The sequence below is a fragment of the Amphimedon queenslandica genome, unplaced genomic scaffold (assembly GCF_000090795.2).
Source record: "Amphimedon queenslandica unplaced genomic scaffold, v1.1 AMPQUscaffold_13437, whole genome shotgun sequence".
NCBI classification, from domain to species: Eukaryota; Metazoa; Porifera; class Demospongiae; order Haplosclerida; family Niphatidae; genus Amphimedon; species Amphimedon queenslandica.
The window spans coordinates 196541-211122 of record NW_003546327.1 but is presented as its reverse complement, the minus strand read 5'-3'; the positions used below and the strand labels follow the sequence as shown (position 1 = coordinate 211122).

General features: G+C 34.1%; 2 protein-coding genes and 1 long non-coding RNA gene across 3 annotated transcripts in view; all 3 read left to right on the top strand.

The window, feature by feature from the left end:
- Positions 1-425, top strand: part of LOC109581470 (uncharacterized) — a 2160-nt gene extending 1735 nt beyond the window's left edge. Inside the window, exon 4 of the long non-coding RNA XR_002184647.1 lies at positions 139-425. This is a non-coding gene — a long non-coding RNA (uncharacterized LOC109581470). The remainder of the gene's footprint in view (positions 1-138) is intronic.
- Positions 426-1931: 1506 nt separating this feature from the next.
- Positions 1932-3984, top strand: LOC109581465 (uncharacterized). The gene is made up of 3 exons (XM_019995590.1): positions 1932-2406; positions 3025-3465; positions 3558-3984. The coding sequence occupies exons 1-3, from the start codon at positions 1932-1934 to the stop codon at positions 3821-3823; spliced, it is 1182 nt and encodes a 393-aa protein (XP_019851149.1). The 3' UTR covers positions 3824-3984.
- A 3529-nt stretch (positions 3985-7513) lies between these two features.
- Positions 7514-14582, top strand: part of LOC109581464 (hemicentin-1-like) — a 9123-nt gene continuing 2054 nt past the window's right edge. Inside the window, exons 1-17 of the mRNA XM_019995589.1 lie at positions 7514-7639; positions 7685-8077; positions 8139-8462; positions 8515-8775; positions 8903-9223; positions 9273-9608; positions 9661-9963; positions 10014-10376; positions 10424-10759; positions 10809-11171; positions 11252-11620; positions 11684-12040; positions 12285-12605; positions 12759-13160; positions 13436-13777; positions 13925-14257; positions 14357-14575. Coding sequence (XP_019851148.1) covers positions 7555-7639; positions 7685-8077; positions 8139-8462; positions 8515-8775; positions 8903-9223; positions 9273-9608; positions 9661-9963; positions 10014-10376; positions 10424-10759; positions 10809-11171; positions 11252-11620; positions 11684-12040; positions 12285-12605; positions 12759-13160; positions 13436-13777; positions 13925-14257; positions 14357-14575 — 5428 coding nt within the window. The 5' untranslated portion in view covers positions 7514-7554. The remainder of the gene's footprint in view (positions 7640-7684; positions 8078-8138; positions 8463-8514; positions 8776-8902; positions 9224-9272; positions 9609-9660; positions 9964-10013; positions 10377-10423; positions 10760-10808; positions 11172-11251; positions 11621-11683; positions 12041-12284; positions 12606-12758; positions 13161-13435; positions 13778-13924; positions 14258-14356; positions 14576-14582) is intronic.

Here is a 14582-nt window from a genome sequence, read left to right as displayed (position 1 = left end):
TATCAAGTTGCTTGTATATATAATATCATGATGGGGGCAGTACAAGTAACACATTATCCCTCAGGTGAATCTCAGCAGGCGAGTCCACGCACCATGGTGCTTCATTATGCATGTAAGTAATTTTATTTCATCTCCTAGGTGAAAATCTACAAGCCCTTGGTGTGAAATCCACACTGATTACTAATGGCAGTAATCCTATCAACCTTTTCAATATGGCTCACGGTTTAGTTGAGGCCATCCAGAGCACCCCTAGCAACATTGAGGAGGTGACAGAAGATTGATAAGAAACTAAAGAAAGACTTTATTATTATAACTTTTTATTGTTATTATTATTATTAGTTTGCTCTCCTTATATTGAACTATTATTATTGCAATTTTGTAGGCAATTGTTTTAGCCCATTTTGTAGTGAAAAAGAGATTTGTTATTATAAGCTATAATGCCCACGTAGCTAGAGACACGTTTTCATATTCATTCATTGTGATGTGACTACACCTGCTAATAATTCCATGTGATGATGTGACTATGACTGCGCATGCGCAATGCTCAAACACGTGAAACCTCGTGGGTTAAAGCAAAACTAAGTACAATGGATGCTGCTGCTGACTCTTGCTCGAAAAGAAGGAAAATCTTTAACTATGATTCTGATGTTGATCCTGAGGACTCAGAGCCTTTTATCAATTCATCTGTGGTGGATCATCATCAGGAATATGCAAACCCATTTGATTCCCTGCCAAATGAGGTAATACAAGAGATATGCATGATGCTGCCACTCAGAGATAAGATGTCCCTTTGATTAGTCAATCGAAGACTTTACAGCATATGTTCAGATCCTTATTTGTGGAGAAACGTTTTTATTGATTATGCCTATCATCAGACAGTTGCTCCATTCATCAAATCAGCTTTACGAACATGTCACCCACATGTACAGTCGCTCAGTTTAAAGGGAGAACTACCGTTCAGTAAATATCAACGAATGATTGTTCAATGTAAGAATATTCATACTTTGAATCTTTATGGGTTTGATATTTCTCTTAATGCTCTGAAGGAGATTTTTTCAGATTTACCTCGTCTACAGTGCTTAAGCGTGACTTATATTAACACTAGGCTATCTAATGTTGTGGAATATTTTCCAATTTTTTCAAAGCTAAAAAAACTTGTCATGGTTTGCAGTTTTTCTTACAACCCCAAGAAACTGTTTGAGAGATGGCTGTTGAACAATTGTTTGCCACAAATATTTATCATGATTTCAACCGATGACAAAATATATTGGTGCTGGAATACACACCCTCTTCCTATTCCTAATATCACTCATTCAGCTTATTTTGCAGTTTATACAAAGCTTCGCCGACCTCTGAACTTTGATTTTTATGATGTACCCGAGCACTCGTTAGAAATTGGCCCCAATAATTCCGAATCTGTTGCTGTGACTGCTAATGGGAAGCTAATGATTACAATGAGAAATATGATCACACCAATGAATGGTGATATCAGTGAACGATATGCTGTTTTTAAAGATGAAGCTGTCACCCCTGGTCTGCCAGTTTATACCAGTCAATATGGAGTTAACATTACCATACTTAGATTTTCTTCTGTAACCGTATCACTTGAGTCCTTTCGTATGATTGTCAAGGAGACCCCTAATGTATTGGAGGTCAGTTTGAAGGAAAGTATCGTATCGGATTGTCTTGACGCTTACATGGTTCCATTATCTGTACACTGCCTCAAACTAAGAGGATTAGATGTGTCTTGTTTTTCTACTGATTTCAGAGGTAGTATCAAGTTTGATGTGGAGCACTTTTGGAATCTTTTGTCAAGAATGAAATATTTGGAATATCTGTCTGTCAACTGTTGCTCTCTCTCACCACTCATCTCCAACTCACAGCGTGGTAGACGTCCATCAGGAGTTCTAACTGATAGAGAATTGGCAGTAATGGAAAGTGTTATCAATCATATTAAGAGAATGACCAGACTCAAAGGTTTTACAGTCACCCAATCATCTGACACTACTATAACTGAAAAGTTCGATTACTTTATTAATCATCATTTACTTTCGATTATTTCAAATCTGGAGTCTCTTTTATATCTGGAAATTGATATTTCATATAGACGGAATTCTAAATTAAAGTCATACATTATTGAAGGGCTTGAAAGCATACTTCAGAAATGCCACAGACTTGCAGTTTTTTATATTTATTGTTCACCACTTGATCTTAAAAAAACTATCAAACTACCAGTAGATCCAGCACTGTATGGTAATCTCACTCATCTCTGCCTTGGTTGTTCATTCACACCAATGACTTCAGCAATTGGTAATGCTTTAGCTATCAGTAGCAAGAAATATCAACTAAAGCATTTATTCTTGGCTTGCGACACTACAGAAGATGTTTTGAAAGAAATGAAAGAGGGTAATTTTATTCAATTTTACGAATTTACAGAGAGGTCTATAAATAGACATGATAAGAATAGAAGTTCAGTGCAGCAGCCTTATTTTAAAATTGCAGAGGTAGACTTAAATATAGCAGACTTGGTATATTTACATCATTAAGAATTGTACCGTTAGCTACTAATTAATTTTGTATTTGTTTTTTGTGATTTATAGTATTGTTTTTGTTTTATTTTATTATTATTATTATTATTACTATTTTTCTTTAATTTCTTTATTAAAATTAATTGTTGTCTTGAGAATGTCAAGGTTATTGTTTATCACAAATATTACCGGTATTGTCATTGCAACTAATGACAAAAATATTGGTTCAGGAATAGGCAACCTCTTCCTTTTATCACTCATTCAGCTTAATTTTTGTGTTTGTTTTTTGAAACTTATTTATTTATAGTTGTTTTGTATAGTCTAATAGTTAAATAGTTAACAAACTGACTATAATGTTAATAGTTAGTTAATACTTAATAGTTAATAGTTAACTAGTCTAATAAGACTCAATAGAGTATTAAGAGTAAATTTAATGTTAAAAATGTCAGTTGAGGAGATCTTCTGTTGACAATGTATCCGAGTTAATACGAATCAGGTCATTCGGGTGGTTGGAATGAAAATGCGTTTAAAGTCAGTTTTAATTATTTTTTTGATCATTTAAGCAATATTCTCTCTACAGTACCTCCTCCCAGTGTATCAATACTAGTTGCTGATCCTCCAACTGGTCCAATATATGAGAGTACGAGTTACTTACTAACCTGTACAGCTACAGTAAACACTACAATAGTGGATACACCAGTAACTGCTAGTGTAGTATGGACTGATCCTAGTGGTAATGTAATACCAACTAATGAAGCAAGACGTCAAGTGATACCTCCAACTGGTAACAGTCTTGTAAGCATGCTATTGTTTCAACCTATTGATACTGGCCTTAATAATGATGGAGGAACATATACCTGTCAAATGATTGTCAATTCTGGTAACTCATTAATAGTATCAAATCAAGCCAGTACTACTCATGATGTTATTGTTCAAAGTAGGTTATAGATCTAGCATTATATAAAAATTATTATTATTCCTCCTTGGTCCCCCACTCTCCTCTCGTCTTTACTCTTATCCTTCCATCAGGTCTTCCTCCAGTGACAGTAAATTTCTCATCAGTTGGTTCAGTTGAAGTTGGTCAGAGTCTAACTATAACATGTACCATAACAACAGTTGAGAGATTAGTAGTAACACCAATGATTACTTTCATCAAAATGAATGAGACAGATTTTGAGTTCCTCTCTAACTTAAGCTATACAACAGATGATACTGGTTCAATTACTAACTATACTCTAATACTGGATCCAGTGAGGTTTGAAGATGCTGGAATGTATATATACATGTATGGCTGAGTTTAATGTAACTGGTTTTAATAATACCAATGATCCTAGCACTGCTACTTATGATTATCAAGAGGATAGTGACAATTTTATTTTGACCTTTGACAGTAAGTCAACTATTATGCTATGCTCTACTTAAGTGTGTAAACTGTATGCATTTATTCATAAGCTTATTATAGAAAACTAATTGATATTTTGATTTTAAATTTACACTAAATTTTATAGTTCTGCCAGTGATTGTTGCTATATCAAAGGAATGTGATGATACATTATATCCCTATCATGTACTCTTGTGTACATGTAATAGTAATTGTGGTGTAACATATTGTACCATTGTTCACTTTATCACTCTTTCCCTGTCACTTTGCTTTGTTTATCATTCCCCTTTGAGTTATACAAGAGTGCTAACTATCTAATTATGGGCTAATCAAAAATGCTTATTTACAGCAATAAGATTTGTTGATATAGCCATTGGGCTAGCCACTACCAGAGGAATAGACACCAAATTTGATGCCTATATTATGCAACACCTTATTAGGACAACTACTATTACAGTACCAGTTGGTCTTTCATCATTAATTATAAGCAAGCTAGCTGAGCACTGGGACACACATACATGTATATGTACATGTAAAACCACCACTTACACTTCATTAATTGGCTAGTACATCATTCCATCATATAGCAACAGCACATGTCTGATGCTGATTAGCACTGTAATAATTATGCATACATACACTGGCACTAAAAGAAGTACACATACCACTGCACTGATTGACCCACACAGATTCACACAACTATAAATACTGTGTACACACATGTAGTTCTACTAATGGTTTATCACAACTAAATTATGTAATTTGATCACTTAACTAGGGCTTGCATTGGAGCATTTTTTTGCCAATTTGCCGATTTTTGACTTTCCTCTTAGACAAGGTCTAGAGCCATGCTAGTGGTACCAATGGAGTCCTCTGGTCAAGATAAGGTCCTCTATAAAGTCTGGTAAGCATAGGAGCTCATTTTCCTGGTATAACAAGACTACAAAAGTCGTGGCAGTCATTTTGTTTGGGGGGGTGAATCCTACTTAGTAACGCTACCGCGTTACTAATATTACAGGGATTTTTAACCAATTTTTGAGAAACTTTAAAAATTGGTAAAAAAATTAGTTTTGACCGGAATCAACTCAAACTTTCTACACAGCATAAGTACATGTATATGCATCAGAAAATGTAATAAAAATTAAGAATTTTCACCTTTTCATTTTTGATGAAATTTGGCCCGAGACCATGTACTATAGTACAGGGATTTTGAGCCAATTTTTGAGAAACTTAAAAAATTCGTAAAAAAATTAATTTTGACTAGAATCAGCTCAAACTTTCTACACTGCATAAGTACATGTATATGCATCAGAAAATGTAATAAAAATGAAGAATTTTCACCTTTTCATTTTTGGGGAAATTTGGCCCGAGACCATGTACTATAGTACAGGGATTTTGAGCCAATTTTCGAGAAACTTTAGAAATTTGTAAAAAAAATTAATTTTGACCGGAATCAGCTCAAACTTTTTACGCTGCATAAATACATGTATATGCATCAGAAAATGTAATAAAAGTGGAGAATTTTCACCTTTTCATTTTTGGGGAAATTTGGCCGGGATTTTGAGCCAATTTTTGAGAAACTTTAAAAATTCATGAAAAATTTAATTTTGACCGGAATCAGCTCAAACTTTTTACATCAACAGTGCCATGCATGCATACATGTACATGTATGCACAGTGAGTGAGTTTGTGTAGCTTAAATTCAACAACACCAATTGATATTCCCTTCTAAAGTAACTTATATGAGGTGAGAGGTGAAGGAAAAATGGATGAATGGGAGAGAATACAATAATTATATAGCAAGGCTGCAAAAGTCATGACAGCCATTTTGAAAGCTAGGGGGTGAATCCTATTTAATAATGCAACCATGTTACAAATTATGTTTTCAGCAAAATGTTAATATTAAAGGGTTGAAATGAAGAAGCTGTCTCTAAGGTTTCATGACACTTCTCACAAGTGTTTAAAATGTCAATATCCCATAATTTAATGTTCGGTGTTGATTTTATCTTTGTACTCCATGATGTCCATTATGTTTATATTTGTACATATAAAGCAGAGATTGTTGGTCTTTTAACTTTCTGTTAGCAAAGCAAACATGTCACCCACACAGGTCATTTCAATGAATATGCATACACTGTACATGTAGAGTTGGACTGTGTCATTGAAAATCCTTTCTTAGGTATTATAACTTTTTTGTGAAATACAAAAGTGCCAGTGCTTATATAATAATTGTAGCTGTTAACAATAATAAACTGTGTAGATGAACTGACATGTACATGATGCATAATGTTCATAATGTACATGTAATAGTAATTGTGGTGTGACATAATGTACCATTGTTCACTTTATCACTCTTTCCCTGTCACTTTGCTTTGTTTATCATTCCCTTTTGAGTTATATAAGAGTGCTAACTATCTAATTATGGGCTAATCAAAAATGCTTATTTACAGCAATAGGATTTATTGATCGGGCCTAAATGAAGATTGTCAACAAAGGAATAGTTTAGCTACTGACTTTATAGCCATCTTGGCAGCCACTACTAGAGAAATAAACACCAAATTTGGTGCCTATGCTATGCAACACTTGTTAGCACAACAGTTATTACAATACCACAAAAGAACAGTTGATTTTTCATCATTAATTTTAATAAATCAACTTAGCTCAGCACAGGCATACTCATGCATGTACATGCACATGTACACACCAGCACTAATACACATATACACTTCATTTATTGGCTAGTATAGATCTTCACATTATTCCAATAGCAACAGCAAAAGTCTGATGCTGATTAGCACTGTAATATGTATTATGCATACATACACTGGAAATAAGTACACACACACCACTGCACTGATTGACCCACACAGATTCACACAACTATAAATGCTGTGTCAGTGTGTATAGATGTAGTTCTACTAATGGTTTATCACAACTAAATCATGTAATTTGGTCACTTAACTAGGGCTTGGCAATTATGCTAGCATAATTTGGAGTAAAATAGGGCAAGTTACCGTATGGAAGGAAATTTTGGAGGTAGTTAAATTTGGCGAATTTGGCGTTTTGATAGCCATTCGCCAAAATAAAAATTCGCCATTTTGAGCCATTATACGCATGCTCAATGGCACGTGGCCACAAATTCGCCAAATTAAAATTCGCTAATAACCAAAATTTAGCAGTTCGCCAAAATTTAGTCCCTTCAAAATTTCCTTCTGTACGGTATTATGCTGGCATAATTGGAGTATAATGGGTCAGAAATTTTTGGCCCTATACCCATGACCACATGAAATTCTAATTCAATATGGCAGGTGGTACAAGTACTAGTACTGTACAGTGACTTAGAATCTTCTATTTTCCAGTTATTCAAAGTCTTTGGAGACATTTTTAGATTGTGGAATTATTACAATATTATTTTCATTACAATTAAAGCAGATACCGGTACATACGTGTAGCTGATATTTGAGTAAAGCTTAAAATATGAGTATAATAATTAGATTCATAATAGAATGAAATTTGGAGTAGTGCCTAAAAGCATAAAAGGCAGAAAAATTTGCCTAGCCCTCAACTTGCACGAGTACATAATATTAGTAACCACCCACACACATACAGACTATTTTGCTTGGTGGGCAGTTTACATCAGGTTACAATGTCTTTGTTGTTTCTCTTATCATTGGTACTTCATGTATCATGTCAACCATTTTTTGGTTCACTACCTCCTCGTCCAACTACTGGTCAGTACATAATTTTTGTAATAGACCTATCTATTGTATTAATAGGTGTAAGATTGTTTCTTGGTGAGGAGAATGTGACTATTGCTAATTTCTCAATGATAGCTGCTGGTTTGTTTCATGATAATGATTTAGATCAAGTTGATAATGACATTGGTACTGGTAGTCCTGATGGTCAGAATGATGGTTTGTGGTGTCAGAGTTCTCTTAATCAGAATATGATAGGAACATGGTATTATCCTGATGGAACAACTGTACCATTGGGTTCTGGTAGTCCTCTGTTTGCTAACAACACTGCTACTGGTCAAATTGGTTTATTAAGAAATGGAGGATTAGGAAATATTCAAGGACTATACAGTTGTGTTATACCAAATGGAGAGGGAATTGATCAGACACTGTATGTTGCTACTTATGGTAATGGAGATTTCCTTAACTATGATGGTAAACAAGCATTGTTTAATTACTGAAATTATATGTCCTGTGCATGTATTTAACTATACAGAACTTCCAGTTATTGATGGTAGTGGTTCCTCCTTCCAGCTCCTCTCATCAGTTGATGCTGATCCTCCAGTGTTTAGTTTATCATTTAATGTCACTAATAGATCACCAACAATAGTCATTTGCTCTGTTGATAATGGAAACCAGTTTAATGTATCTGATAATGATCTGATACGTACTGTAACACCAGTTAATAATGATGTACAAGTACAAGTATCAGTAATATTGAGAATGAGAGTGTCTGGCCTGTATAAATGTTCTGTTACTACTGACAGAATTACAACTACACCTTTAGTATCTACTAATATGGTAATAAGGAATGTTACTGGTAAGTATACTATAGTAAATAATCATATTAAATTATGTCTTTTCTTCTAAAGTAACTGGATCTCCGTCAAACTTGACCTACAGCAGAATAAGTCTTCTCTCAGTTACACTAGGCTGGTCTCCCTCAGCAGTGATTAGTGCTACTCCTCAGTATCATGTCTTTGTTAATAACAGTAACGGTATTATTATGAATAACAACACTACTAATACTGAGCTCTCTCTCTCATTAAGTCCTGATGATGAATATAATATTAGACTAGTAGCTACTGGTGAAGACTTACCTAGTGAAATAATCACTGTTACTATTCCTCAAAGTATGATAACATTTTGTTGTTTCATTAAATAATCCTTTATAATACAGTTGTCAGTATTTAAGTACTAACAACCTCTTGACATTAAGTAAATGTATAAAACAGAATATCAATAATTTTCTTCATATAGCTGATCCTATTGTGTCTATATTCTCAAGTCAACCTGTATTTGCTGGTCAATCATATTCATTAAACTGTACTGTCACAATAGTAGCTGGAGACCTCAATATAACATGGTTTGATGGCAGTGGAATTCAATTAACTGAAGGAAATGGAATAAGTTTTAATTTAGTTACTGTTTCTGACACTGTACAAAGATATGATTTGATATTTCATTTACTTAACTATGCAGACATTGGAGAATATTTTTGTCAAGCTAGTCTTACTGTTGATGGAGATGGTGTTCTGTTTAATGGAACTGGATCTGCTAATACAACTGTTAGTATAAGAAGTAAGTTAAAATTTGCAAATTTCACCATTTATAACTTGCTAATACACAGTACCATTACCACAAGTATCTATATCTCCTGATGGTAATTTTCCTCTTATTCGTGGAACTGTTAGAACTGTTAGCTGTTCTGTTGTTTTCACTCCTCCTTTACCTACTAATCCTAATGTCTCATTTACTGTCTTCAAAGATAATGATCAACTATCAGTTGAGAACAGTTCCAGAGTAATAGCAGTTCAGACTGGAACTACTGGTGCTCTTACCTTTCAACCACTCAATTTCTCTGATGCTGGTAATTATACATGTACTGCTACAGCAAGAGATAGTGCTAATAATCCATTAATAATACCAAGCAGTGCTTCTGATCAGCATATTGCTACCATACAAGGTAATGTATTATATGCATCATAAACAAATTTAAATTTAATATCTCTTTATAGCCATTCCTGTTCCTAATATCACATTCACTACTACTACTGGTAGATCACTGGGAGAGAGTTTAACTCTTAATTGTACAGTTGATGTGCTAGATGACCTATACAATATTAATGTTACTAGCAGTATAGTAAGAAATGGAGAACTCATTACTAGTACTACTAGACCTGGTGATACTACAGCAATGATTATGATTCATTCAATAAGATCATCTGATGCTGGAGACTATCAATGTATTGTTAATATCACTCAATCTGATATAGACTATGAATTTAATGGAATGGAAACTGCCCAAGTGATACTTACATGTAAGTCGAAATAGTTGAATTAATGTTTTATTTATTGTTTGTTTTGGTAGTACCAACTCCTTCAGCTATTGTTGAGTATAATGCTACTGGACATTTAGTAGATGGAGAACTAGCAGAAGGACAGTTTCTTGATATTATGTGTATAGCTGACATCAGTCAATATATTGATACTAGTGTTAGTGTTACTATGAGTTGGAGGAGAAATAACACTGTACTGACCAATGGAAGTGATTTTACTATCAGTCCTCCAGTTATGACTAATAATCAGTACACTGGTGTGTTACGTATTAATAGTTTGAGAGATGAAGTTGATAATGGTGCTAGTTATAATTGTTCAGTTAGTGTGACTCCTAACACTCTTTCTATAATAGCAGGGAATGATAATAGCAGTGCAGTTACATTAACTGTAGCAAGCAAGTGAACTTTATTAATGCTTTTTAGTCATATTTTAAATTGATAGGGTTTGATATCAATCATGTTGATATAAGTATCAATATTCCTTCTGTTCCTGTTTCTGGTGACGTATTCAATTTATCTTGTGTTATAGTTGTACCTCCTAATTTTGTCGAGAATTTTACTAGTGTCAGATGGACTTATGATTTAGAAGCATCTCAAGATGTGACTAGTGAAAACAATGATGCTACACTAGTACCTGTTGTTAGAAATGGAAATATATTCACCAGTGTACTTACACTTGATCCAGTGAAGACAACTGATGCTAGACAATATTACTGTCAAGCAACAATTCTAGTGTTTGGTATTGTAGATCGTACTAACAGAGATTTAACTGTTCAAAGTTAGTATTTGGTCCTTTACATGTGTGTGGTACATTCTTTTTTATATAGTATCTCCTCCCAATGTATCAATAGTTGCTGATCCTCCAACTGGTCCAATATATGAGAGTACAGGTTATATTCTAACCTGTACAGCTACAGTAAACACTACAATAGTGGATACACTGGTAACTGGTAGTGTAGTATGGACTGATCCTAGTGGTAATGTAATACCAACTAATGAAGCAAGACGTCAAGTGATACCTCCAACTGGTAACAGTCTTGTAAGCATGCTATTGTTTCTACCTATTGATACTGGTCTTAATAATGATGGAGGAACATATACCTGTCAAATGATCATCAATTCTGGTTATGCATACTCAATGATAGTATCAAGTCAACCTACTGATACTACCCTTGCTGTTACTGTTGAAAGTAAGTTATTAATGTAGATGTACTTATTATATTGCCACTCTGTCTCTTTTTGTCCTTTTATTATCTCTTCCTTCCATCAGGTCTTCCTCCAATGACAGTAAATTTCTCATCAGTTGGTTCAGTTGGAGTTGGTCAGAGTCTAACTATAACATGTACCATAACAACAGTTGAGAGATTAGTAGTAACACCAATGGTTACTTTCACCAAAATAAATGATACAGATATGGAAATGCTCTCTAACTTACATAGACCATACAGTATCACAACAGATGATACTGGTTCAGTTACTAACTATACTCTAATACTGGATCCAGTGAGGTTTGAAGATGCTGGAATGTATACATGTATGGCTGAGTTTAATGTAACTGGTTTTAATAATACCAATGATCCTAGCACTGCTACTTATGATTATCAAGAAGCTAGTGATGCCTTTAATTTAACTGTTACCTGTAAGTTACTGTAATAATGAACAATAAAAGTTATCAAATTCTTTATTTTTCATTTCATTACAGTTCCTCCAGTACTTGTTACTATATCAAAGGAACATGATGATACATTATATGCAGGGACACCATTCTTCATTAAATGTGACATAATGTTGAATCCATTAGTTACTATACCAGTGACTGTCACTAATCAATGGACACGTGATGTTACTAATGTTCCTATGGGTTCATCTGATGCTACTATTACTGAGAGTCTCAATATGATCAATACATTACATTATAATGCAACATTAATGTTCTATCCATTGGATAATGCTGATGATAGTGGAGTGTATGCTTGTAACATTGAAGTGACTGCTCCTAATAGTTATACATACCTCAGGAATACATCAGCTAGCACTAATACTTCTATTACAGTATTGGGTAAGTATAATCTATGCTGTATATACTAATGTATTATAATGCTCTTCTGCAATTGTACCATTGTACCTGTACCTGTATTATATATTATATTCTACCTGCTGTTATATTGGGCTATGACTTTGAATGATTGTGAATTTGAGGTCTTGCACTATCCAATCTGAAATCATAGGTATTAGAGTGGGTCTATGCTAAAACCTGTATAAAAATGTCACCTTATTGTTAGTTACTTTTTTACTTTTCTCAGCTACTCCAGTGCCAGTGGTAGAGATAGTGTATATGGGTATGGCTGAACCTGGTGAAGAATACATGTTAAATTGTACAGTGACAATTGTTGATAGACTCATAGTCTCACCAGTGATAACATGGACTAAGAGATCAGCTAACAATGTTATTAGTGTGCCTCCAGATTTCATGATTGTATCTAATGTAATGAGTTCTCTTTATTTGAACTTCTCTTCTCTCAATACTTCTGATGCTGGTCTGTATACTTGTGAAGCCTCCATTAATGTTAGTCAAATATCCATTGTAGCAAGGAGTAATGGCACATCAAACTTGCCCTTAGAAAGTAAGCTCATTATGATAATAGTGACTAGTATTTTATCAAAAATTTTTTGTTTGTACTTTTTGTTATTGTATTATGTACCAGTTCCTTTTTTCATTTATTTAATTATATTGTGTACGTATTCCTTTCAATAATTGTTTTTAATTTATTTCTCAGTTCCTATTCCATCTGTTGATGTGAGTCGATCAAAAAAGAATTATTTCTTTGCTGGTAGTAACCTGATACTAACATGTGATATCAGTGTTGATCCTAATGTTGATACACCATTCACTGTTAATGTAACCTGGAACATGACTGATCAACCAATCATGAGTAGTGGGGATTTTGCTACTAATCCTAATTCAATGAGGCTTGCTGATACAAATCGTGTTAATATCAGCTCTGTCATGATGAGATCAGGTTTCAATGAGTATAGATCAACACTTAATTTCACTACATTGAGCAGTATTGAGGATTCAGGAACATATACATGCATTGTTACTATAGTACCAGATCCAGCTTATGAATATGTTATGACTTCTGACACTAATTATATGAATGTTACCTTAACAGTTACTAGTAAGTACATGCATGCATAATGTATGTTAGTATTGCAAGTTATCATTATTCTGATGTATCATTTATACAAATCAATGCATTTAAGTTTGGGGTGAATTCATGCACAGCCCCCAGTACAGTAAGTGTCAAAGCCCAAAAATTTAATGTGCAAATAATCAACATTTTGTAAAGTTTTCTTTACAGCTTTAACTGGCTGTATGGCAGTTGCACCAGATCAGTATAATTATATCTATTTTAATTTGTGATAAAGTCAATTCAATTTTCCTATTTGTTAGATCCCTTGATTGGGGGATTTTCTACTTCTCCCAATTCCTTTTTGGGTCTAGAAGCATCATGTCCTGATTCAGACCCATATGATAACTTCATTCTCACCTGTACAGCCACTAAACCAACCATAGTAATACCAAACCTGGTAATAGCATGGACGCATAATGGTACAATAGAAACTGGTACTGTGACTACTACTGCAGAGAATATGACTACCACTGTTACTAATACATTGAGTTTTAGTGCCAGTAGGCCTTCTGATTCTGGTACTTATAGATGTACTGCTAGTATTACTATACCTGATTCAACTGATATTGCTACTAGTGAGGAAAGTACTGTGGCTATAAGATGTAAGTAGCTATAATAATTATACAAGTTCTATAAATACAGTGTACAGTAATTGTATTGATATGTGGTGTACACATGCCATATGTTTTTCCTTACAACTCTACCATCTTCCTTTTTTCTTCTTCCTTTTTGACCTATTTGATGTCTAGCTCAAAGCCTACCTGTTGCTGCTACTAATGTCATGGCTACTCCAGGAAATACTGCTCTTAATGCTACTACTGCTGCTATATCATTCATAATACCTAACATTGCCTATACACCTGAAGCCTACAGTGTGAAGTATACTGGAATGACCTTTCAAACAACAGAACAAACTTCTATGATAAGAATGAGCTCTGATGACATCACTGCAACTAACCAAGAATTTACAATCATGTTGACTGGCCTTGAGGAAGATAACACTTATACATATACAGTTGATTCTACCAATTGTCTTGGTACCACTAGTACTGTACAGATGAGCTTCAGCACACTTCCAACATGTAAGTAAAATAAATATCCATGCAGCAACTTCATTTTTATCAATCCCCCTTTTTTTTCTTATTTTTAACATTGTATATTTTTTCTAATATTCATTACAGTACCAATGGCTTCTCCGATGAATTGTTCTAATATAACATTCTTCCTAAGTAATGTCACTCTTACCTGGACTGCACCACCACTAATAGATCAAAATGGAGGACCAGTTGGTTATAATTTAACATGCATGAATACTAATGGTGTATCAGTCAATGGATTGATTCCAACACGATCTTCAACGGACACAATGTTCACTATTACTGATGTTATGCCTTTTACTGGTTACAC